Genomic DNA, 24,992 nt, shown 5'->3' on the forward strand with positions numbered 1-24,992 from the left:
ACTAGTTTAAAAAAAAATAAACCAACTTTAGACTCTGCAGACCCCATAAGGAACAGAAACACAAATCTGCTTTGTGGGATAATTTGTCTTTTTTTTTTTTTAATCAAAAGAAAGTCAAATGGTCGTTGACATCACAGCAAACCACTGTGAAAATATATATCAAAATTTTCTGGGTGATAAAAAAAAATTTTCTGGGTGATAAAGGTTCTCTAAAAAGAATATATTTCTGGGGTACAAAACCAATGATGACAATTCTAAGAAGTGTGGTTTCTGCAGTCCCTCTCAGCGGGCTGGGGGTGCTGTACGTGCAAAGGTGCTATCAAGTCAATTTGCAACGATCCTTGCCCTGTGCTGTCCTCCTAATCTCCAGTCACTGTGTCAGTCCATCCTTGATGGGGTCTCCCCCACTCAGCTCTGTGCATTGCAAACTATGTTGTCTCGAATTTAACTCTCAACTTGTTATAGATGGATTTAGTGATTGGCACAATTCAGCTGTGATTAATAAACATGAAAACATTTCAATGCACAAAAATGTATGTTTATACTTAGACTAAACACATGATTTGGTTTAACTCATGAATTGGAAGCAGATTGCCAGGACTGGAAACCATGTTGCAAGGGATTGTGGGAGTTATTAGAACAGTCACTGAACATGGACTATTTTTGGTGGAACTAATGAAGTGTTTGGTCCCTCTAAAGGGGAAATTTTTAATTTGCCTGGACTTCTTACTCAGTTTGACCCACTTTTAGCAAAGCATATGTCAAAATACAATAACAAAGTTTAAAGCAACTCACTGTAAATGTATAAAACAATGTGTAAGAGGGGCTTTGGTAGCATAGTGGCAAGAAGCTGCACTGCAATCTAGAAGGCATGCGGTTCAGATTCACCCAATGCTCTGCTGAAGGAGAGGCTATCTTCTCTTGTGCCAGTCAGATCTGATTCGAAGGTATATAACAACAAGAAAAAAACCCAAAAACAAACAAACAAACAAAATGTGTAAGGAAGGAATAATGCTCATAAGTGATTAGGTTTGACCAACAATTCTCAATGAAATGCGCTAGCTTAATACTTCAGTTTGTCTGTAGATCTTACTCCTGATCTAACAGATAAAGATCAGGCAAGAATTATGCTAGGATACATCTCCTCCTCTTCATCATCTTCCCTGAAGCTGCAGCCATCAAGTCGAGCTGTGTTTCAGGGGGAACAGGGGGAACAAGATCTACTCCGGACGTGGGAGGCACTACACCAGGATGGACAAGAAGCTGCTCCAGTTTCTTAATGCAAAGAATGCCACAGTCCTCCAGGCCTGACCATTCCTTTAGGAGGCCTGCCTATACCATAACTGCCACCCAGGCAGATATATGCACACCCATCTTTATTGCAGCTTTGTTCACAATAGCAAAGAGTATATTCACACAATGAAATACTAAGCTGCATTGAAAAACAAGGAACTCATGCAATATTATTCAAAATGGGTGACCCTGGAGGACATTATGCTGAGTGAAATATCTCAGTCACAAAAGGACAAGTGCTGCATGGTGCCACTATTGTAGAAGGAGACTGACGTCGGGGTTGGGGTGAGACTGAGAAAAATTGGATAAATTATGTATATTGCATTGAAACAGATGAGGGAGAGAACTATTTGAAAGCAATATATGATTGGGTATTACGGTTATGACAAGAGTCCAGAATGAAGGTTGTATAGTGGAGTGTACTCGGGTTGGGGGGGGAGAATTCTATACCAATGAAATAATTTTTCTTCTACTTTTCAAAGAGAAGTGCAAGCTAGGAGGAGGGATGGTCAGGGAAAAAAATGCAACAGTGAATGAATGGAAATCCAAAGTCTCTCTCAATGTTCGTTAAAATTAATTTAAGAAAAAAAATTAATTTAAGAAAGATAAAAAAGAGGAGGCCTATGTCTTGTTAAGGCTTGACCAGATCCTTGTGAGGCCCTGGGCCTGATCACAGCCTCACGGGACCCCTGCCTCCAATTCCTCAGCAAACTACTCTCCCTTTGAATCTCCTTAACAGCTTCTATAAAAGGAAACTGCTTTTGGGGAGCTCTGGTGGCCTAGTGGCAAGAAGCTGCACTGCAATCCCAGGGGCATATGGTTCGAATCCACCAGATGCTCTGCTGGGAAAGGAGGGACAATCTCCTTCTGTACCAGTCAGATCTGATCTGACGGTACACAGACACACACACACAAAAATAATAATTAAAAAATTTAAAAAAAGGAAACTACTTTTGTCTCCGGCACAGACTGTGATCTTCTCAGCCTCCACCATCACCTAGTGTCCCTCTCAGGTCCACTCAACAAAGGCCTGTCCATTCCTGGGGACCAGCGCCTTCTTTCTCTCTCAACTTCTTTTTCTAACAGGCCTTCCTTTCCGAAAGGAACCCACAGCAGACAGATGGAAGGAAGACAAAAAGGGCCAAGGGGGGAAATTCAAAAGAAAAGATCCGCCTGCAGTCAGATTCCAGAGGGCCCACACCGGGGTGGCTCTGACTGATATGGTGACTGAGAGGAACCAAAACCCTGACCTTAGAAAGTCACCGCGGGAACAGACCATCAGGGCGATGCTTGTCTCGTAGAATGAGGTCTGGAGTAGCCATCGTTGTCTAGAGTCCTGAAGTCTTTTGAGGAGAAGTGATGTCAGCTCCTTTCCGGATGCTTGGTAAGATTCACTGGTGAAGCCATTTAGGCCAGGATTTTTTTTAATAGAAATGTACCATTTTATTATACTGATTCCCACATACATGAAAGTAATATCTGAAAAAGGAAGCTAGACTATCAAACGCCGCCTGCAGATCTGGGAGGCAGTGAGAGCTGCTTGGCTTAGTTGGGGTCAGGCTGCAGTGGGGAGGGGCCTGAGAAAGTACCTGTGAGAGCCTGAAAAACACTAGGGATCCCTGAGGGCCCAGCACCCCCATCCTAGGATGCACCTTTACCAAGGGCCCTGTGAAGAAGGCAGGCGGTGCTCTGCACTTGAACTCTTGTCCTATGTTTTGTCTGAAGGGCTGCAACCAGTGCATGTAGCAGAGTGGCACCGAGCTGGGCTCAGGGTCCTGGTTCCAGTCTAGGTCCTGTGACAGTTATGTTTAATATACTTTTATTTAAATACACAGAGAAATAGGAAATATAACTCTTGAGGGGTTGGGGAGGAATGTGGGGACCTTTGCAAGAACCCACAGCTGGCGAGGTCTGCTCAGGTGACTTGAGCTCCTCCTTTGCCCCAATGGCTTCAGGCTTCTCCTTGACTTTCTTCCGTGACTTCTCTTCTGGATAGTTCTCTTTTTCGTCCTCTACTTTTATTTTTTTGAAGTTGGAAGAGTTTTTGTAGCCCTCTCCCTCCTCATCAGAGTCCGAGGACTCTTTAAGGCAATGTGTTGGTCAGGAGCAGATTGAGATGCGTTGGCCTTCTGCAGCCTCTTCACCCCTTTCCTCAGGATGGGGTCCTCAGTGAAGGCCTGCATCTGAACCCCAGGTGGATGAGGCAACATTCTCAGGGCCTCAGTCTGTTTGATCTTCTCTAACTATTCAGGGTGCTAGAGGTTGGTCATCTTGGAAAGACTGATGCGGAGTTTAAAACCTGGTCCAAAGTGCTCAGAATAGTCCCTGTGTGGAAGCTCATTTGGAATAGCTGTGCTCAGGGCCCCAGCTGTTTTGTATGTCCAACACTGGGCAGTATTACCAAGGGCATAGCTGCCTCCTCCCAGCATCAGCATCGGCATGTGAACATTCTTCACAAACTCCATGCCCTTTGATAGTTGGGGTGATCCCAAGAGGGATCCCAGAGAGGGAGACCGAGTCATGCTGTCAGGCACTAGCTTGGAATGTCTCCATTACCTTGGACATGACTGTCCTGTGAATGGCCTCACAGGACTCATCCCATCTCCGAGAGGGCATTTAACGTAACTTGGCAGCGCCAGTATCCCAGACGTCCCTTGTTCCTGGGAAGTCCTCTCCACACTTATGAAAGGACACAGTCGTGGCAGGTCTGTGGTGTAGAAGGCCTCTTCCACGCCATCCGTGGGTGAGTATCAGTGTCAGCACACAGCACCCTCTGATACTTGAGCAGTTCCAGGATGGATTGACATAACAGAAGCCGGACGCTTCAGACTTCTTTGTCTGCTGTAGGCCCCCAGTCCGATGCACAGCGATGTCTGCCTGTTGCTTACTAAGTTTTATAGCACTTGCAACAGAGCCTCCAGCAGACAACTGACCAGAGTCCAACAGGCCATAGAGTACTGGGCAGTCCTCAGCACCGCTGCATCCCTGCATCTGCTTGCTATCCTCGCACGTGTCCTCTGGGAGGGTGGAGCAGGAGATTCTGATGTAGTCATCTCTGTTGTATTGGTCATCTCCTCACCATTGGCGCTGTGAGGGCCATAGATGGCCATCTTTCAGTGGAGACCGTAGTTAAGCATCAGATTGACTCGGGTGGATACTGTGGTGCTTCATTGGAAGTCCGTAAGAGCGTATTTCCAACATCCCCATACTAGGAATAGCAGACATTCCTCTCGGGGCCCTGAGCCTGCACCGTCTTGCCCGCCTCCCACGCCTCCAGCCAGTGCATCTAGGCCAGGACTTATTTTAATTGAGAGTGTTTTATGACATGTTCAATTTCTTCTTCTGTGTTGAATCTATTCAGATTTTCCACGTCTGTCTGTGTAGTTTACTTGGACAGTGACATTCTAAAAATTTGTCCTTTTCCTTAGGTCTTCACAGTTTTTTATGGTAGTTCTTCACAGTATTCTGGTATGTTGGTGTTGTGTACTGTGGAACTGACCCTCCAGCGTGTTTTCAGAGGCAGCAAATCACACAGGAGATCGCCATCCTTCACCTCCGCAGCACCTGGTGGACTGTACGCCTTCCGGATTGCAGCCCAGTTTTTGCCACTAGGTATCAGCGCTCCTGCTCTGTCACTTTGCTTTTTGCTTAGGTCAAGGCCATCCACTGTGACAACACTGCCTTATTCGTGTTCTTTATGGTCTCCTCTTTCATTTTGTTTGTTTTGTTACAGGTTTGCCTATTTTATTAATCCTTTCAAAGAACCAACTTCTAGTCTCCTGAATTCTTTCTGCAGCTTTTATTTTCTGCTTTGTTTCTTTCTGCTCTTATCTCCTTTCTTCTGGAGACAGGAGACTCTACCTGCTGTTATTTTCCTATTTGTCAGAGATGTTGTGTACGGATGTTGGTGTTGATTCTTCTTTTGTGTGTATGTGTTTATTGCTGTAAACCTCTGAGGACTGCTTTTGCTGTGTCTCAAAAGTAGGCTGTGTCTTTATTCTCATTTGTTTCAAAAAATTTTTAATGTCTTTTTTTTTATTTCTTCTGTAACTCAGTAGTGTTCAAGCAGGGTGTTACTTAGTATTCATGTATTTAATTTTCCTTTCCTTTGACCTCCTTGTTGTTGACTTCTAATTTTACAGTATTGATGTTTTTCGATGATTTCATACTTTTAACATGTTATATTAGGCTTGCTTTGTGACCTAACATTTATTGTACTCTGGACAATGTTCCGTGTGCACTGGAAACTGAATGCACATTGTGTTCATGTTAATTTATGGGTGGTTGGTGCGTTTCATGTGTGAGATCCAGCTGGTTAATTGTGTCTTTTTAGTTCTGTATCCTTGCTAGTTTCTTTCTATTCATTCTACCTTTCATCAGAAGTGGTGCATTGAAGTCTCTCTTATGGTGGAGTTGCCTATTTCTTGCTTACAAGCTGTTAACGCTTGATTTATGCATCTTACAGGTCTATTTCTGGGTAGGTAGGTAGATACTAGTTATATCCTCTTTTTCAATTGGCCGTTATATATAATTGACCGTAATAATTTATCATTATATAATGTCCTTCCTTGCCTCTTGTGCTGCTTTTTATCTTGAAGTCTATTTTATCAGAAATTAATATTGTCTACAATCCCAGAGGTACGCAGTTCAAATCCACCAGATGCTCTGCTGGAGAAGGAGGGAGCAATCTCCTCCTGTACCAGTCAGATCTGATTTGACGGTACACGTAAAAATAATACAATTTAAAAAAAGAGAAATTAATATTGTCATTCCAGTTCTTTTTTTCGTTATTTGATATATTTCCTACCCTTTTATTTTAGTCTGTCTTTTGTCCTTGTATCTAAGATGTCTGTGTGTGTGTGTGTGTGCAGGAAGAGACTGCTCCTCCTTCTCCAACAGAGCGTCTGGTGGATTTGAACCGTGTACCACTGGGATTGCAGTGCAGCTTCTTGCCACTAGGCCACCAGAGCTCCCTAAGATGTGTCTTTTGTAGACAGACTGTTGAGAAGTTTTGTTTTCCTATCCATTATGCTGTTCTAATTCTCCTGGCTGGAGGATTTAATCCATTCCCCTTCAGGGCAGTTAGCAGTGCTGTTATGTGCCAGTGAGTTGCCTGCGACTCATAGTGACTGTGCAACAGCTCTGAACCCTGCTCACTGACTCCAGTACACCTACCCCGTTACTGCAGTGACCGTGCCAATCCATCTCATCGGGGGTTTTCCTCTCCTGTGCTGTCCCTTCCGAGCGTGATGTCCTTCTCCAAGGATCGGTCCCTCCTGGCCACGTGCCCAAAGTATGAGAGTCAGAGCTTCAGATTCCCAGCCTCCATTGTCATGATTTTATCACTGTCATTGTGCCGCACCCTTTTCCGATGTCTCTGTTCTATCTGCTTTGTGTACCAAGTTCCTTTTGTTTGTGATTTTTCTTATCACTCCTTCCATTGTTCTTGTTTTGGTATTTACTAAGTCTTCATGATTTTTCTCTTTTTTATTTTGATGAAAATGGTTGGGTTTTTTTTTTTTTTCATTTTCTTGCCCTATTATTACTACTTTCCCCCAAGTCTAAAAATAGTTCACTTTATCTTGAAATCGCCTTGCTTTCATCCCCATTTAGAATTTCTATAACTGCTTCTAATTCTCTCCTTTTGCATGATGGTTGTTCTCTTTACAAGGTCAACAGCTCAAGTTTCTTAATTTTAGAGTCCTATGTTTCTTACACTGTGTGTACTTGAGTGCCTGGGTCAGTTTCTGAATGATGTAATATATGTTCATGTTAGGTTATTATCTGTCATTTTATGATTTTGGTCCAAAGAACTCCCCTTAGTATTTCCTGTAAGTTGGTCTAGTTTTCTCAAATTCCCTTAGTTTCTCTCCATCTGGAAATGTCCTAATTGCACCATCAAATATGGTTGGCACTTTGTGACTAGTGAATTCTAGGTTAGTGTCCTTCTTTCTTGTACAGTGTCTATGGTGCTCTATTTCTTCTCCATTCATCATCTCTGCTGCGCCTGGTCTGAATGACTGTCCTCTGGAGGGAACCCTGCAGCCTCCACTGCTTTGAGAGTATTCTTTGTCTTTGATTTTGGAAAATGAGATTACGCCTTGGTGTTTTTCTCTTGGAGGTGACCCTCATTAAGGTTTGCTCAGCTTCTTGGATGCATATTTCCTCCTTTTCCATAATATTTAGAAAGCTTTCTTTCAGCAAATCCTCGGTGATTTTTCTCTCTGATTAAGTCTCTTCCTGTTCTGGAATGCCAGTCACACACAAGTTATCCCTCTGGGTGTTGTTGCACATGACTCTTCTGCTGTGTTTATCTTCCTTTATTCTTTTTTCCATTGGCCCTCTGACACATCACTGTTGAAGGATTTGTCTTCCATCTCACTAAGGTTGTCTTCCATTTCTTCAATTCTGCTCATTTGTCTGCATACCTGTTATCTATCTCTGCCACTCACAGGGACCCTGTACAATAGCTCTGACCCTTCTCTATCCTGAGCAAGGAAGCTGCTGTTGCTAGGTGCCATCGAGGCGATTTGACTTATCATGACCCTATGAGATCTGAACCCTGTGCTATCCTACGCCGACCTTACACCCTCTGGCATACTTGAGTCATGGTTACAGTCAGTGTGTCAGTCCACTGTGTTGGGAGTCTTCTTTTCCTGATTCTCCAAGCTTTCCCAGCATGATGTCTTTTTCCAAGGACTGGCCCCTCCTGAAAACATGTCCAAGATGTGTGAGATGAAGTCTGACCACCCTTGTCGCTAAAGAGCTTCTGGTTGCACTTTCTCCAAGGTATATTTGTTTGTTCTTTTGGCAGCCCATTGGATATTCAGTGCTCTTCTCCAGTACAACTCAAGGGCATCGATTCTTAATTACTGCCCAGATGTCAGATGCGTAGGAAGCAATTGAACAAACCATGGTTTGGATCAGGCACCCGGCAAGTTCTAAAGTCTAGTGTTCACAAAACCTCTTTGGAAGGGAATTGGTATGTCCTTGAGTAGTCTTGCAGTGCTAGGGTGGCTTTGGTGATTTGAAAACTCTTAACGCATGAGAGGGTTTTTGGGTGACAAGGTTCAAACCGCAGTTAGGCTGCGATTTCTGCAAATCATGTGCATACTCTGTGCTTCAAGCTTGAAAGCAGGTGCTTCAGTTTACTTTTCACTAACCCAGCACAGAGCCTCCTTTCTGGGCTCAAACTGGTCAGTCTACAACCATAAGAACCACCTTCTCTGGCTACCCAGGCCACACTTCCCTCCCGCAGGGGCCCTTCCCTCCCCATGGCCCCTGGGTCCAGCTTTCTCCTTCTCCCCGTCCTAATCTCTCTACCACCCTCGGCGGGGGTAGAAAAGTGGCTGGCAACCTCATCACTTTACGTCAGATAGGAGAGCCTTAATCAGCTTAAGCTTGAAGCAAGATAAATCCTGGGCCAGCACCCCCTGAGCCCCTGAGCCCTTCAAGAGTGCCCTGTGGTGAGTAGTGCTGGCCCCGGGCTCCCTGGGTGTGAGAGGGTGTGGATACAGCTGAGGAAGAGGCTGCCCAGGTGGGCTGACAGAAGGCCAGGTCTGCTCAACCTCTTGGGACGATGCCCTAGGCAGCCAGCTCTCCCCCAGGCCAGCTACAAAGCCAGTGCTGATTTGAGAGCCAGGCCAATGGGACAGGGCAGCCTGGGCCATAGTTTCCACAGAGACAGCAGTGCCAGAAGCCTGTCCAAGCCCAAATTTGTCCACTAGTCATGGCTCTAGTCCAGGACGGGTCCATTGGCTGGAGCAGCCTTGCCCATCTGGACCCCAGGGTGGGTCCTTTAGGGTCTGAGCCGCCATCTACTTTGGGCCTCATGTGCCCTGACTCTGGACCCAGTGTTCTAGCTGGTTCCAGTCTTGGGGGGTGAAGGCTGAGCCTTCAGGGGGGTGGTTGCTGTGGTAGGTCACCCTGATCTCAGTCTGGGACGCAAAGAGCCTTCTTCCCCAAATTGGCCTGTCAGCAGCTCCCAGTGGTGGCCAAGGCCAGACCAGGCAGCCAAAGTGCAGGAGTGACCTGGGGGCAGGGGAGGAAACCTCCAGAGGGGCTCCCAGGGCACCTGTCCCTGAAGGCCTATTTGTGTCCTGTGCTTGTTCTAGAACCTTCTGGAGTGTGCAGAGTTCCCGGGTGCACCGCTGGGATTAGGATTCTCTCTCTCGGGTTAATAGGCTTACAGGAGGCTGAGCTGCCCTCACCAAGGTCATTAATTTTGAACTATCTGCAGAGGAGGAGGTAATAACCCTTGTGTGGGGTCCGGATGCTGCCCCCATGGTAGCCCCTGAGCAAGGGAGTGAGCCCAAAGGCACAGCTGGGCGTCCCTACCAGATGCATCTGTAGAGCTCAGCACATTGAAAGCCTCCTCCTATCCCCAAGCTTCAGCTTCTCTTCCACGCGATGGGATTGTGAAACTCAGGCTCCGTCACAGGGTCATTGAGAGACAGCATCACCACCACCGCCACCATGCAGAGGAGCCCCCCCACCACTACCATGGAGGGGGGCCCCCGCCACCACCACCACAGAATGGGGCCCTGCCAGGCATCACCACGCGGGGGGAGCCCACCAGGAACTGCCCCCTAAAGAGCCACCCCCACCTGATATCACCACCATGCAGAGGGGACCCCTCCAGGACCATCACCACATACAGGGGCCCTACCAGTAACCTCCCCTTCTTCAGCATCATGGCCACCCATGTGGACTAGAGGCTGGGGGTGTGGCTTGGAAGGGACAGCCAAGTCCCTGGGTGCCTATGGGTTACAGGACAGGCAGGAGGCAGACACAGGGCTGGGAGCATGGGCCAAGTGTCCAGAGAAATCTATGCTACAGAGTATCCTTAGTCCAGCATGGATGGAGTCGGGGCAGGACGGGCCTCCCTGAGGAGAGGGCACCAGGGCTGAGGCCTGACTGGGCTTCTCTGCAGGTGGAGGGCCCTGTGGGGTGGGGGATGGAGAGGAGGCCATGGAGGCTCAGAAGGGTGGGAGCAGGGAGCCAGTCTGTGCCAGAGAGACCTCCAGGCACAAGGGGATGGGATGAGAATGCATGCATGTGGGTGCATAATATGTGTCAGGTTTGGGGTCCTGGGGAGAGAGGTGGGCCTGCCTAGCAAGAGGAGAGAGGAAAAAGTGGTGAGGATTGGGTGTGGGGGGATGAGGGAGGGTAGAGGGGGGATGACATGGGAGGAAGCGTGCTGGGGGGTCTGGCAGCAATGGTGGGCTGGCCCATGGGAGGGATGCGGTCTAGTGTCCTGTGGGAGGGCAGGGACTGGCCTTCACGTCCTGGGCTTGAGCCCCCATCACCCCCAGAAGCACCTTTAGGGTGAAGTGTGAGGCAGGGCTAATGGACCTCTCCCCTGGTTGGCCCCCAGCCAGCCCTCCGCCTGTGTGAGGAAGTTCTGAGGCTCAGGGTCACTGCAGCACCGCCAGTGTCCTCACCATGAACTTGGAGCTGCCCAAGTCTGAGTTCCGACCAGCCACCAGGGTGACTGGGGGGCCTGTTACTCCCAGGAAAGGGCCCCCTAAATTTAAGCAGCGGCAAACCAGGCAGTTCAAGAGCAAGCCTCCCAAGAAAGGCATCCAAGGGTAAGCAAGGCTGGGGTAGGAGAGTAGAGCAGGGTTGCTCCCAGATTCCCAGGGTCACGGCCAGCGGAGGCTGGGTGGGGAGATGGGTGGAGGAACGGCCTGAGCAGTGCCTGTTCCAGGTCCCTGTTCCCCAGGATAAGGGTGCTGGAGAGGCTAAGACCCTTATCCCCAACTGCAGTGCCAGTGCTGAGCACGTCTGGAAGGCACACACCCCACAAGCTGATACGGCTATACACCTCCCCCGCCCGCAGAGCACTGATGTGTCTACACACACAGGAAACTTATGCATCTGTGCACACAGCCACACTGACATGTCTGTCCACACACCTGGCCGCCCTGTCCACGTACACGGAGGAGAGACCTCATCCTCTCAGGGATCTGTGTTCATGCATGCACACTCACAGCCCCCCACATGGCTGTGTACATCCCCTGGATTTTGACCTCATAGTTTTCTGGGTGTCTCTGTTTCCCTGGGCGCCTCAGGTCAAGCAGTTGGGGTTTAAGCACAGGGCTTGGCCTTAGTCCAGTTCTTCTGGTTCATTCTGTGACCTTCTGCTGAGATTTTGGATTTCCACCCAGATGTCCAGAAAGATCCCTGGTTTATTAGATCCCTGGGTGCATCCTTAGAAAACAGATTCTGATTATATATATAAAACAAAAACAATAGCTGTTATCTCTGACCAAAAATTGTGGAGAAGGGTGGCTGAGGGGGAGAGAGAGAGAGGAAATGTGAACTCCCAGCAATAAATGGATTCAAAACCTCCTCTTGGGAGAACCTGACTCTCTAACCTAGGACTGGTCCTGGGATCCCTGTGTCCTTGCAGGTTTGGGGATGACATCCCGGGCATGGAAGGCTTGGGAACAGGTATGATGATGCCTCACCTTGATGTGCCCAATTCAGGCTTGTCCCACCCTCCCTGTGCTCACCAACCTGCCTTATTCCAGAATCTTCCACATCCCACACCAACCCCCAGTGCCTGGCACCTCCCTCGCCCCAGGGCTCCTTGGGGAACACCCTCCCAAGCTGCCTTGTCTTTTCCCCTGACACCCAGCTTCAGACCCTGTGAAGTGGGGCTGCTCCTACGTCTAGAATTGGACAGTAGGGCTCAAGGGTCTGCCTCCCCAGTGGGGCCCTCAGTGAACAACTCCCCTGGAAGCTGGTGTGTTTTAGGAAGAGGCCTCGGCCCACCACCTTGGTTTGCTTACCCTTGGCAAACCGTGGGTTCCCATGGGTCATGGAGAGCAGGGTCCTGAGGGTCGAGAGGTCCTGGGCAGGGCCCCTGATACCTAGTCTGCCTGCAGATATCACAGTCATCTGCCCTTGGGAGGCCTTCAACCACCTGGAACTCCACGAGCTGGCCCAGTACGGCATCATCTAGGGCCGGCCGCACCACCCTGCCCGCTGCCCAGCCCCTCACCGACTGCAGTCCCTGGGAGCACAGCCCCTGCCAAGCACCTGGGGGCCATGTGCAGCTCAAAACCAGAGCCAGCCTTCACCCTGTTGATCTCCACCAGGATCCCTCACCCGCAGCACCCCACTCAGCCCTCCTGCATGGCTTGCTTACTCCTGGGGACACTGGCCCAGCTCACCTGCCCTTCATGGTGGGGGTCTCCACAGGGCCATGCTGGTGGGGAGCAGTGGACCCCAGATCTCTGGGGCTGGACAGCACCCCCTTACCCAGCTCTTTCCAGCTGAGGCCTGCGTGGTCAGACAGGGTGGGGTAAGGCTGGGGCTTCAGAGGGAGCCAGGCCCCTCCACCATCTGTTCCCCAATGGGAATGCATCCTTCCAGCTCATCCAGGGGTTGGGTATGTTTTGAAATAAACTTAGTTCCCTCTCTACGGCATGTCTGTGTTCATGTGGAGGCCAGGTGGGGCAGACAGAGCTAGAATAGGTGGTGGCTCAAGATGTTTGAGTGAGAATTCTTCACATTGAATGCTGATGATGGAAACAGTTTACTGGGTGAACGCTTCATCTTGATAAAAGATCTACCCCTGGGGAGCTCTGGTGGCCTAGTGGTAAGGAGCTGCAATTACAATCCCAGAGGCGCACGGTTCGAATCCACCAGATGCTCTGCCGGGGAAGGAGGGACAATCTCCTCCTGTACCAGTCAGATCTGATTTGGTGGTACACTCACACAAAAAATAATACAATTTAAAAAAAAAATCTACCCTTTTCCCCTCAAAAAGCACAGGGGACCCTGGAGCGGGCCTCCAGCTCACTCATCACCGAGGACTGAAAGGGGAGGGCTGAGGGAGGGATGTGTAGCCTGGGACCACCACCTTCAGGGCTGTCCTTCAACTACACCCACCCTGAGGAAAGAAGTGGAGAGAGTGGGAAAGAGACTAGGGGTGGGGGTCTTCAGGACTGAAAGCGGGAGTAGTTAGGGCCTTGGGAGGTTGGACAGGGCTGGAAGGTTGGGCCCTGGACGTGGGGCCTTCAGCTGAGCCCCTGAGAGGTAGAGACGGCGTGGGAACTGGGGATAGAGGCTGCTTCCCACCACTGCTCAGCTCTGGCTGGGGGGAAGGAGGAGAAGAGAGGGGGAGAGGCTGGGTCCACACGCCGCGTGTGGCAGGAACTGGCAAGTTAGTGAGCAGGGCAGTCAGGACCTGGAGACTCAAGGCCTGAGAGCCAGGGTGCAGGCGGGCAGAGTCTCCGCGAGCGCTCCCAGGGGACAGACTCCGGGGGTGCGTGCCGTGGCCCTGGAGTCCCTGCAGGAGGGGGTCCGGGGCAGATGGACGTGTTGGAAGCACGAGCCCACAGTATCCACGATGGTCTTTGGGACCCTCCCTGGGTGGGCGGAGAGACCTGTGCTGAGCCGTCACCTCGGCCTTCCCGAGCCCCTCCCAGGCCCGGGGTTGTGGAAGCGGATTCAGGGGGCTCTAGCGCTCTGCCAGGGCTCTCCGCAGCCACGCAGCCAGCACGAGCTCCGCGCCCTGCACCACCACGACGGCCGCAGCGCCCCGGCCCAGCGCGCAGGCACCCCGCGGCAGCCACCCCCGCAGGCGCGTCCCGCAGCCCTCCAGGTGCACGACCCTGGCCGCGGCCGCCTCGCGCAGGCGCAGGGCCCCGGAGCCGCACGGGGCTTTGACCGACGGGCCATCTTCTGGGGGGCGGAGGCAGCAGGAGTCGGGGAGGCTGCAGGCCTGGGCCTCGGTGGAGCTGCAGTTGAAGGACCTGGAAGGCAGGTGAACAGCACATCAATCTTGGGGTGGGAGGGGCCTTGTTCTGACACATCATTTCCACGCAGTGGTGCGCAAGAGCCCGTGTGCTCACACGTGCACGAGTGGCCGTGAAGACATGTGGTGCACCCCCAGTGTGTACACGCACACACCTGTGCATGCAGGCATCCACACGAATGTGCACTAGCACACACACAGGGGCACATGCGCACACATGCGGACATGTATGGACATGCACACGTGCCGTTTTCCCACTCGGAGCCCGCCCACCTTCCTCTTGGCAGGAAGGGCGGTGTTGATGACTCAGCTGTGAGGAAGGTGTGGGGGAGGGGGAGGACAGACCCCTCCCTCAGCAGCCTGCAGGACATCATGGGGCTGGGCAGCACGGCTGGAGCGGGGAGAGTGGGCTGAAGGACACCCCCAGCCGAGTGTCTGTTCCGTGGGTGGGTCACGGTGGGCTGCATCTCAGTGTGGGTCAGCACAAGTGTGAGCGCGGGGTAGGGGTGAGTGAGAACGTGTGTGCTGTGCTTGTGTGTGCTGTGTGTATGCATGCGTGCGGAGGTGAGAAGTGGTGGGCTCTGTGAGTGTGGGAGAGCTTGTGTGAGCCCGCGGGTCCATCAGGCTGTGCGAATGATGCGGGTGAGTTTATGTGAGATTAGTGACTGTGTTTGCTGTGAGTGCACGTGTGTGAGATTAGAGCGATGCATGTGTGCACGTGATCAGTCCCATGGGGGGTGAGATCAGTGGTATGTGTGTGTGTGAGCACGAGTGTGTGAGCTTCATGCGTACATGTGAGCACACTAGAGTGAGTGTGTGTGCCCCGTCCTCCACTCCGCTGACTCCTCCTCCCCGACTCACGGGTTCCTCTGCCAGTCCTGGTAGGAAGTGACTCCGCAGCACCCCAGCCCGAGCTGCACCCAGTCCAGGAGGAAGCACAGGTCCGGGTCATCCTGGTAGCAATCTATTGCCACAAGCAAGGTATGGTCCAGGTTGTCCTGCATTCGACTCCAGAGGGCCACCACCAGGGTGCCCACTACAGCCTCGACCACCAGGAGGGAAAGAAGGCTGACAGAGAAGCAATGCAGCATGCCAGCGCTCTCACACTGGGCGCCCAGGACACCAGCCAGATACACTGCACTGACCACCAGGCCCCCCAGAGCCAGCACCAGCAGGAGGTCTGTGGGCAGAGGACACCCCCAGCCATTCCCTCCAGGATCCTTGAGGGCCAGGCCCCAGAGCCCGGCTGCCAGGCCCAGCAGGCCTAGCAGGGAGAAGGGGAGGTTGGAGAGCAAGGTCAGATACTTGATCCACGTGTTCCCAGGTGTCCCAGGAAAGCCACCTTGTCTGGGTGGGTGCTCAGCCCCTGGAGGACAGTAGCTGCAGCTCCAGGCCCCAGAGTAGTTCTTCCATGGCACTGGGTGTAGGCAACTGCAAGGAGGGGGGGCTTTCATGGAGGGGGCCAGTTCCAGCCGCAGGGTGTCCTGTAAAGGTAGAGGGACAGAAGCCCCTCAGCAGCGTGACCACATGACGGTCAGTGTCATGGCTTGAATTGTGTTAAAAATGTCGCACACATACACAAAAACATAAGCAGACACATATAAGCACACACACAGGGACATACAGGTGCACACACATGCAGATACACAGACACACACGTAGACATGTGGACACAGCACACATACAAACAGGTCTGTGTGCACAGATGCAGACACATGCACACATATGTCTGGACAGAGCCTCCAGCACTCGGACAGCAGACTCTTGCCCTTTGGCCTCCATCTGCCACAGCTTAGGCCTTATCACAGTAGCCCTGGACACTGCACGGTCCATGACGGGAGGGTAAAGGGGAGGGAAGGATGCTCTGCACCCTGGACAACAAGAGTTTGAGGACTTCACATCTGTCCTGCTGAGAGACCATCCTACAGGCCCCTCAGGGCAGTGGGGAGGGCTCGTGGGAAGCAGTGGCCAGGGGGGTGGCCCTTGCCCCTCTGCCTCCCAACACAGTGCTGAGCTCCTGGTGGCCAGGGACCTTCCCCACCCAGGGGAGGACATGGGTCCCCCAGGCTGTTGCCCAGACAGTCCTGGATCCCACAATCGGCCTCGTGTCTCCCCACTAGAGAGAATGGTTACCAAGAGGACTGGTCAGGCTGACTGGATAAGGGTCACAGAAGTGATGGGTAGCCTGCAATAGGCAGCTGGCCAGGACAATGGTACCGTCATTCCTACTCACCCCTTTCACCCTCTTGGTCAGAGGTGGCCCCAGAGCCACAGAAGAGACCCCTCCAGGGCCATTGGCCAGGACCTGAACAGGCCTGAGCCTCAATGGAGCAGAGAGCAAGCAGGAAGAGAGGGCATCAGGCACAGTGCCCCAGGAAAGACTTGAGGGACCCCACCTGGACACTCCTCAAGGCCACATCAAACCCAAGGGCAAGGTTTTGGTCACACTTTAAAGCTTGAGTGAGCAACTAAGTGTGTGTGTGTGTGTGTGCGCGCGCGGAGGGTGTTAGTAAAGTCCCAGCCACCCCACTCTCATCATCTCTTCCCATCTAAGGACAGGCTCCAGGACAAAGGGGGAGATGGAGTGAGGTGAGATAGGGTGAAGTGAATGAGAACTGAAGCCCCCAAAAGACACCCACTTGGGAACCTCTTCAACCCAAATGCAAAGACAGCGCAGCTCACCTGGCCAAGCAGGGGCCTCCTCTCTCCTTCCTCCATCCTCCACCCAAAGGGAAAATCTTGGGCTGCAGAGTTGGAAAGTCCCGCCTTCCAGCCTCTCCCCACCCACCTGCAATGGAGCCAGGGCCTGACCCGTGATCACAGGCGGATCATGTGAGGAGTCACTCTCCCCGGCTGACTGTTGGCCAGTGGCCTCCCCTCAAATAGGCTCTGAGGATGCCAAGGCTCATTGCGGGCCCCTGAGACCAGCCTCGCAGACTCCCCTGTGGGCCCAGTTGGGGGCTCAGATTTGCTGTGTCAGTGCTGTGGACCTAGAATAAACGTGGGAGTCACAAGCTCTGTGCCTGGAAATGGACAGGAACCCTGCTGGCAGTGGACTCTTGGCAGCAAACCTCTCAGAAGGTCAAACCCACCAGCCGCTTTGCTGTAGCCCTGAAGATCTGTAGTCCTGGCACCCTATAGGGCAGTTCCCGTTCCCTGCTTGGTCACTCTGAGTGGGACGTATCCTGAGCACTGGTGGCAGTTAATGTGACAGGAAGCAGTGACAAGGGAGAGGAGGTGGCAGGAGCAAGTCCCTGGCTTTCTCGGGAAGGGTGATGAGAAGACAATCAGAACTAGATTTCAGCCTCTTAGAAGTTTTCAGAATTTAAGAATAAATTGTTTTATTGCAATAAAAACATACGCCACTCAACATTTTTACCTGCCCAATTAGGTAGTGTTGGCTGTGGGCATCATGGCATCCACCCACTAGTGCCCCTTCCCAAGCCACTCCACCACCATCAGCAGCAACTCCAAGCCTAAGCCCAGACCACTGCCTTCAACTCCATCCCGCTTATGACCATCCTTCAGCTCCTTCTCCCAGAGCCTGGCTGGGGGATACGAACCACTGCCCTATTGGTTAGCAGTTCAACACTTAATGCACTGCACGGTTGTTGTTGTTGATTGCTGTCAAGTAGAGCACGACTCATAGCGACCCTATGAACAAAAGACCTGAAGCTTTTCTCTAACTATTGTTATTTCTCCAAGTTCAGAGACTTTTCAGAGGCATGTTGTTCAGGAAGTGAATAAATCCTATGGCCATTGAGTCAGTTCGAACCCATTGTGACCCACTGTATCTCTGGGGCTTTAAATCTTTTTTTTTTTGGGGGGGGGGCTGTAAATCTTTATAGGAAGAGATAACGTCGCTTTTTTCCAGAGGAGCCATTAGTGGATTTGAACTGATAATCTTTCAGTCAGCAGCAAAACACTTAATGAAGCAGTGCCCATAAATGAAAAATCTTCCTCCTCCGACTCCCTCCTACCTCAGGTAACCACTGAGAAGCTCGGGTCCCTATCATTTGCCTATTGTAGTCTACACACTTCACTTAGGTGGGACCCGACCACACGTGTCCATGTGTCTGTGCGTCCATCCAGGTAGCAGCCCGAATCGGGACTTCATCCTTGCCTCAGTACTGCTGCACGTGGGTGCGCCATGTGCTGCTACCCACGCGCTGAAGGAGACATGGTGGCTTCTGTTTTGTGGCCAATGGGCCCAGTGCTGCAGTGAACACTTGGTACAAGTTTTCAAAACTTTTTCTCTGAGGTTATGGGCAAGATTGGCTACTAGTACAAAATAAAAACATAGAACAAGATCTTTTGTTCAAAACCACTAAAGAATTTCAAGGCGGTGGTGGCAGAGCATAAAACCAAACTTTTAAGTGCTTCTCAGAAGCCGAGTCACTGCAGTGGCGGAGTCACTGCAGTGGCGAAGCCACTGGCTTTGTCTGGCGTGGTCTGTGTTGACTGTCCCCACAAGGCTGCGTAAGACTATGAATGTGAGGTGCTGAGACCCTCCAAGGTCTTTGGGTGCCGGTGAGTTGACGTGACATTGGACAACAGAGGGGGCCTGCCCTGTTTTGCTCTGTTCTCTAGACTTCCACCATGCTCAAAGCCATAGCTGTGGTCACTGGTCAGGCCTTCTAGGTGAGAGTCGAGTCCTCTTCTCTTTTGCTGACCCTCAGGGAACTGCATGTTGTTGTGGTTATGTGCTGTCAAGTCGACTACAACTCACACTGACCCTATGCGTGATAGCTCGGAATCCTGCTCTATGCTGAGCCAACCTCACTGCCTTGTTACCCCAGTAACTATGTCAATCCACCTCACCTGGGGTCTTCCTCTCCTGTGCTGTTCCTTGATCCTTCCAAGCATGATGACCTTCTCCAAAGACTGAATCCTCCTGACTACATGTCCAAAGTAAGAGATATGGAATCTCAAAATTCTTGCCTCCAAGGAGCAGCTTGGTTTCACCCTCTCCAAGTCAGACCTGTTTGTTTTCTTGGCAGTCCATGTTCAATGCTATTCTCCAGCACCACAACTCAAAGGCTTCAATTCTTCTTCTGTCATCCTTGGTCATTGTCCAGCTCTTTGATGCAGAGCAAGTAATTGCGAAGACTATGGCCTGGATCAGGCACACCTTAGTCTCTAGACTGATATCCTTGCTCTTCAGCACTCTGGAGAGGCCCCTGAGAGCAGATTTCCCAAATGCAATATTTCTTCTGATTTCCTTACTGTTGGTGCCACGAGTGTTGATTGTCAGAATATACCCCAAAGAGACCATAACTGACATCCAAGCAGATATATGCACACATCCATGTTCATCACGGTTTTGTTCACAATAGCAAGGAGTTGGAAACAACCTAAGTGCCCATCAACAAATGAATGGCTAGAGAAGCTGTGGTATATTCACACAATGGAATACTATGCTGCATTGAAAAGCAAGGAACTCATGAAATATTATTCAAAATGGGTGACCTTGGAGGACATTATGATGAGTGAAGTATCTCAGTCACAAAGGGACAAATACTGCATGGTGCCACTATTGTAAAACAGGACTGACACATCGGGGTTGGGGGGAGACTGAGAAAGATGGTTACAATAATGTATACTGCATTGAAACAGATGAGGGAGAAAACTGTTTAAAAGGGATATGTGATTAGGTATTTTTGTCATGACAGGAGTCCAGAGCTAGGGGAGCTCTGGTGGCCTAGTGGCAAGAAGCTGCACTGCAATCCCAGAGGAACACGGTTCGAATCCACCAGATGCTCTGCCGGAGAAGGAGGTGCAATATCCTCCTGTACCAGTCAGATCTGATTTGACAGTACACGCACACAAAATAATAATAATAAAAAAAAAAGGAGTCCAGAGCGAAGGCTGCATAATGGAATGGACCTGGGGGAGGGACTGTAAAACAATGGGGGGAATTTTCTCTTACTTTTCAAAGAGAAGAGTGTACTGGGATGGGAGGGGTGGGCAAGGAGAAAAGTGCAACAATGAATGTATGGAAATCCAAAGTCTCTGTAAATTTTCATTGAAATTAATTCTAAATTTTAAAAAAGAAAAAAAGTGTTGATTGTGAAACCAAGCAAGCTGAAATCAGCATATTCAGTCTCTTCTCCATCTATCATAAATGCTGCCAATTGGCCCAGTGGTGCGAATCTTTGTTTTCTTGATGTTGAGCTTCAAATCCCTATTGCAGACTACAGTCCTTGACCCTCTGCAGCAGATGCTTCAGGCTCTCCTCGGTTAGCGCAAGCTCGTTGACTATGTAAGGAAGGTAAATGGCACCACTGGGGTTGTGACTGCTTGTAGGTGCAGTCGAGTTGGCTCCAACCATGATTACCACACGTACAATCAAGTAAGACGCTGCCTGGGCCACTTTGTCTTCAAAATTGCTGCAATATTTGAGTTCACTCATGTCAGCCCATCTCGTCAAGGGTCTTTCTCTTTTCCCAGACCCTCCACCAAGCATGATGTCTTTTTCCAGGACCTGGCCCATCCTGAGGACATGTCCAAAAGGTATGAGATGAAGTCTCATCATCACTTCTTTGCAGACAGATGTGTTTGCGCTTTTTTTTTCTTAAAAAAATTATTATTTATTCAAAATGAATGTAAAATAAAATGAAAATAAATATTAAGAACTGTTATGAGAGTGACTAACCTCCTGGAAGTGACTGGGGCCCCAGCTGGGCACCAGGCCTGAGCGGGAGTCCTGGTGAGTCGCAGCATGAGGCATGCCCAGGATGGAGAAGTTTCCAGACTTCAAGCCTGCTGCCACCAGGGTTTGCTTTCTGCTCATCCATACTGATTCTTTTAGAAGCCCACAACATCGCCAACAGCTAAGCTGTGAAGAACTCTAAGGTGGGAATTGATCTGTTTTGTCCTCCATCAGAGTTATGTTGACTGCACCCGAGATGTTCTAGAAAACAGTCTCAATGCCCTCAAGAAAGGCCAGAGAGTGCAGTGGTGCCATTGGATCTAAGCTCTCTGGCTGAAATTCCTGGAACCAGAGAGAGGGAGCTGTGCCACTGGAGAAATGTGTGAGACAGTGAGATGGCACGAGATGAGATGGTGGCAGCAGAGGTGGTGAGACCACATGTCTGCTATAAGACAGAGCTGTGGGCTCACAGCCCGGGAGGAGCAGGGAGCCTCCAGGCTGCAAGTATATGGGTAGCACAGGGGTGTCCCCAGGCACGGAATTGCCACTGCCTAGAGCTTTGGAAGGCTTACCTGAGCAGGACAGAGATCAGGCCTCAAGCCAGGGGCCAGAGAAGCCTGCCTTTGGCTGCAGCTGGAAAGGCTGTATTCTGAAGACCTGCATCCTGACATGTTTTTTCTTTTAATAAATATTTTCTTTTATGCTAGTTTACTTACAAAGTTCATATATTTGTCTTTCACACGGGATCTTTCCCATGTCTTTACCCACTCTCCCCTCTACCCATCAAATTTTGTGACCTGATGATTGCCCCTTTACCCATCCTCACCTTTCTGCTCCCCTCTCTCTTCCTCAGATCCTCATACATGTTCTGTTTGTTTGTTTTGTTGTGTACTGTCGAATTAGATCTGACTAGCACAGGAGGAGATTGCCCTTCCTTCTCCAGTGAGCATCTGGTGGATTTGAACCATGTACCTTTGGGATTGCAATGCAGCTTCTTGCCACTAGGCCACCAGAGCTCCCTTCCTTCATATAATGGTCTTATACAGTATTTGTCCTTATGGGACTGAGTTAGCCCCTGACTTGTTCTTGAACTTGAATTTTAACCTGTGACTTTCCTAATAAGCCCATATCTGTAAGCATTGTCTAAGGAGCTCTGTGTCTCCATTGTAGCACATTATCAAATGCAGTGAAGCAGTGAGTGCCAGGGGAAGGACAGCTGGATTGATAAATGAAGGTAAAGAGAGTGGAGTGTGGTGGGGGAGCTCGCCTGACCTCCCAGGAGCGGGATCTGTGCTGTTGATAAGGGTGATGGGCACTCTCGTGCCTGTGGGGTTGGAAGGCTAATGCTGCACTGTTCTTACAGAAGCCGTAAAGCTGGCCCTGAATAGAGCTAGATTATAGGATACTGTTTCTCCTGGTGAAGGAACATTTATCTAAAGTGCTATTTAGTCATTTGCTTTGATGTTAGATTCACAGGAAACATTTAAAAATAACACATATAGTGGTGTAAAAGTGTTCCTCTATGTGCACAGCCAAAAATGTTGGATTGTGGAACCGAACAAGCTGTAATTGTAAACAACCTCAATCTCTTCTCCATCTATCATGGTGCTTCCAGTTGGCACAGTGGTGAGAATCTTTGTTTTCTTGATGTTGAGCTTCAATCCATATTGAATCCTTGACCTTCTGCAGCAAGCACTTTAGGTCCTTTTCAGCTTCAGCAAGCAAGGTTGTATCATCTGCATAACATAGTAGGTTGTTGATGAATCTTCCTCCAATCCTGATGCCACATTCCTCCTCATAAAACCCACCCTCCCGAATGATTGGTTCTGCATATAGAGTTAAAAAGTATGGAGGCAAGAAACATCCTTGATGCACCCTTTTCCTATTTTGAACCATGCAGTGGTTGTTCCTTGCTCTGTTCTGAGGACCACTTCCTGGTCCAAGTATATGTTTTGTGCCTAAGCACAATCAAGTGTTCTGGGATTCCCATTCTCCTCAAGGTTAGCTACAATTTGTTGTGATCCATGCAGTCAAACACCTTTGCACAGTCAATGAAACGCAGATAGATATTCCTCAGTTATACCAAAAGGAATTGGAGGACACAGAAGAATTGAATGAAACAACGTAATGTATCTAACAATTATCTCTGGAGCTAGAAAGGAATGCGTCCTTGGGCATCCAGGAACCAGAGCTTTTAATGATCTACTCAGGTAGAAAAAAACCTTATCTATATTTATTGTAAATTCTCAAAGAAAGTAGCTTCTCTTAAATCTGTATTTTATGTAAGTTCTCAAGGACTTTAGTTTTCATGGCTGCTCTTCTGGGGCTTATGAGGTCTCAAAAAGCACCCTGTTTGAGACATGTCCATATGCTTGCCTACTAAGCCATTTTCAGCTAGCTTCTCGCTAAGTGGTTCCAGCGGTACTTTTAAACTCTCATGCAGACAATCATTCAAAGTAGAGTCTTTCAGAAACTCTTACAATACAGTAACTGGGGCAGTGGAGGTGGGGTAAGTGTGTTGGAGTCAATGAGACTGGCTCAGGACAGGGCAGGCTTCAGAGCTATTGTACATCAGGGTTACTATGAGTTGCAGGTGAATGGACAGCACAGAACAACAACAGGTGCCCAGCTGATGTTTGCAAACACTGTTTCCACCAGTGTAACCCAGCCAACAAAGTTTCACTGCCTGGATGGAAATTTGATTTACCTTGAACTCACCAGGCAGAGTAGAATCACCTTATCAAATTTCCAAGGTTGGAGTCTTGCCAGGGGCCAAAGGATGCTCTCTGGTTTTTGCTATCCTCCGTATGCCATTTGCCTCTTGGCGAGTCATTGCTGGGTGGCTGCGTGTGGTTGGCAATCTATGTAATGACAGTGAGACTTTTTGACTTAATGTTTATGAAAGCTGACTGCCACATCTTTCTCCAGGAGACCAGTCGCATTTTAATTACTGATTAATTTATTTTTTTTGGTTACCAACTGAGCGCTTAATAACTGCGCAATAGGGCTTCTAAGTAAAACCCACCAATGGCTACTTTCGGGGAGCTCTGCTGGAGTTGCGCTGCAAACTCACGGACAGGCAGTTTCAATCCACCAGCTGTTCCGTGGCAGAAAGGTGGGCAATCTCCTTTGAGATTTATAGATTTTCAGCTATGAGTTCTGACGTTACAGCACGTAACAACAATGGCAATTTCTGGATGAGATTTCAGATTTCTCTTCCCTGTTGGTCTTTCCAGCATTTCCAGAATCTTTCATAGCAGAAACAGACAATTGGCAAAAATAAAGCCATTTAGCACTCGTGCGCCTTTCCCAGCTCGGCTGCGGCGCCGGGCCAGGGTCACGTGGGCCTGACCGGGCGGGGCTGGAGTCACGTGGGCCAGGCTGGGCGGGGCCAGGCTGGGCGGGGCCGCGCGGCGCCCTGCCCGGGGCCTCAGTGCGCATGCGCGAGCCGTTGGCGCCCGGAACGTCGTTGGCGCGGAACGTCGTTGGCGGGTCTGCGCGGCCGGCGGAGCGGTGTGAGCGAGGCGCCCGGACGTCGGCGCTGGTGGAGGCTGGGCGGGCGAAGCTGGATCGGCGGTGGCGGCGGCGGAGGGAGGCCGGGGCCGGGGCTGAGGCCGGAGCTGGGGCTGTGAGGCCCTCGGGGCGGCAGGCGGCGGCGGCCCGGGGCTCGAGTCCAGAGGGAGGAGTGGCCGCCATGGCCGAGAGCATCGTGAGTGGCGGCGTGCGGGCGGGACCGGGGCGCCGGGATGAGGCAGCAGATTTACCGGCCGCGGCCTGTGGCTCCCTTCCTCTCCGTGGCTTCCTCCGCGGTGCCGGCCTTGACCTCCGGCCCCCAGCCGGACGAGCCGGCGCCTTGGAGGGGACCGCCTTCCCGGGGACGCGCGGGGCGGCCTGCGAGGCCTCCGGCCACCGCCCGCCTCCGCGGGGTCCCCTGTCCGCCGGGCCCGGCCTCTCGCCGGCCCAGCAAGTGCCGCGTCACAGACCCGGGCGGACAGACGGACGGGCGCGCCGCCGCGAGGGGCCTCCGGCAGCTGCCGGGACAAGGGCTTCGCGTCGAGAGCCTGGAGTTTTCTCCCGGGGCGTAAATCGGCGCTCTCCTCTCCGCTGGGGAGAAAACAGCGAGAATCAGGAGAGACCCGAAAGCCCGCCCTGACTCACTTGGGCCGAGTTGCCCGGCGGAAGCCAGGGAGGCGGGAGTTGGACGGGGAGGCCGGGAGCGAGCCTGGGCCGCCGGGGACAGGTGGGCGGCCGGGGACAGGTGGGCCGCGGGGGACAGGT

General features: G+C 50.9%; 3 protein-coding genes and 1 pseudogene across 3 annotated transcripts in view; 2 read left to right on the forward strand and 2 right to left on the reverse strand.

The window, feature by feature from the left end:
- Positions 1 to 3,909: 3,909 nt before the first annotated feature.
- LOC102860886 lies at positions 3,910 to 4,579 on the reverse strand (annotated as a pseudogene).
- A 6,152-nt stretch (positions 4,580 to 10,731) lies between these two features.
- Positions 10,732 to 12,262, forward strand: PDE6G (phosphodiesterase 6G, cGMP-specific, rod, gamma). Its single transcript, XM_006886150.1, has 3 exons — positions 10,732 to 10,883; positions 11,708 to 11,748; positions 12,186 to 12,262. The coding sequence occupies exons 1-3, from the start codon at positions 10,738 to 10,740 to the stop codon at positions 12,260 to 12,262; spliced, it is 264 nt and encodes an 87-aa protein (XP_006886212.1). The 5' UTR covers positions 10,732 to 10,737.
- Positions 12,263 to 13,765: 1,503 nt separating this feature from the next.
- TSPAN10 (tetraspanin 10) lies at positions 13,766 to 24,410 on the reverse strand. The gene is made up of 4 exons (XM_006886320.1): positions 24,067 to 24,410; positions 16,296 to 16,377; positions 14,924 to 15,546; positions 13,766 to 14,060 (listed from the first exon to the last, which is right to left on the reverse strand). The coding sequence occupies exons 1-4, from the start codon at positions 24,408 to 24,410 to the stop codon at positions 13,766 to 13,768; spliced, it is 1,344 nt and encodes a 447-aa protein (XP_006886382.1).
- Positions 24,237 to 24,992, forward strand: part of NPLOC4 (nuclear protein localization 4 homolog (S. cerevisiae)) — a 55,111-nt gene continuing 54,355 nt past the window's right edge. The window contains exon 1 of the mRNA XM_006886151.1: positions 24,237 to 24,423. Coding sequence (XP_006886213.1) covers positions 24,409 to 24,423 — 15 coding nt within the window. The 5' untranslated portion in view covers positions 24,237 to 24,408. The remainder of the gene's footprint in view (positions 24,424 to 24,992) is intronic.

This window comes from Elephantulus edwardii, unplaced genomic scaffold (assembly GCF_000299155.1).
Source record: "Elephantulus edwardii isolate Elephantulus edwardi_28Jun2011 unplaced genomic scaffold, EleEdw1.0 scaffold00048, whole genome shotgun sequence".
NCBI classification, from domain to species: domain Eukaryota; kingdom Metazoa; phylum Chordata; class Mammalia; order Macroscelidea; family Macroscelididae; genus Elephantulus; species Elephantulus edwardii.

What these genes read in the sequence shown, in the direction of transcription:
- PDE6G (XM_006886150.1), top strand. Translation starts at nt 10,738, where the DNA reads ATGAACTTGGAGCTGCCCAAGTCTGAGTTCCGACCAGCCACCAGGGTG. An exon ending in CCCAAGAAAGGCATCCAAGG is followed by an intron (nt 10,884 to 11,707) that starts GTAAGCAAGGCT and finishes GTGTCCTTGCAG; the next exon opens with GTTTGGGGATGACATCCCGG. An exon ending in CATGGAAGGCTTGGGAACAG is followed by an intron (nt 11,749 to 12,185) that starts GTATGATGATGC and finishes GTCTGCCTGCAG; the next exon opens with ATATCACAGTCATCTGCCCT.
- TSPAN10 (XM_006886320.1), bottom strand. Translation starts at nt 24,410, where the DNA reads ATGGCGGCCACTCCTCCCTCTGGACTCGAGCCCCGGGCCGCCGCCGCC. An exon ending in CGTGACTCCAGCCCCGCCCG is followed by an intron (nt 16,378 to 24,066) that starts GTCAGGCCCACG and finishes ATTGAGGCTCAG; the next exon opens with GCCTGTTCAGGTCCTGGCCA. An exon ending in TGACCAAGAGGGTGAAAGGG is followed by an intron (nt 15,547 to 16,295) that starts GTGAGTAGGAAT and finishes CTACCTTTACAG; the next exon opens with GACACCCTGCGGCTGGAACT.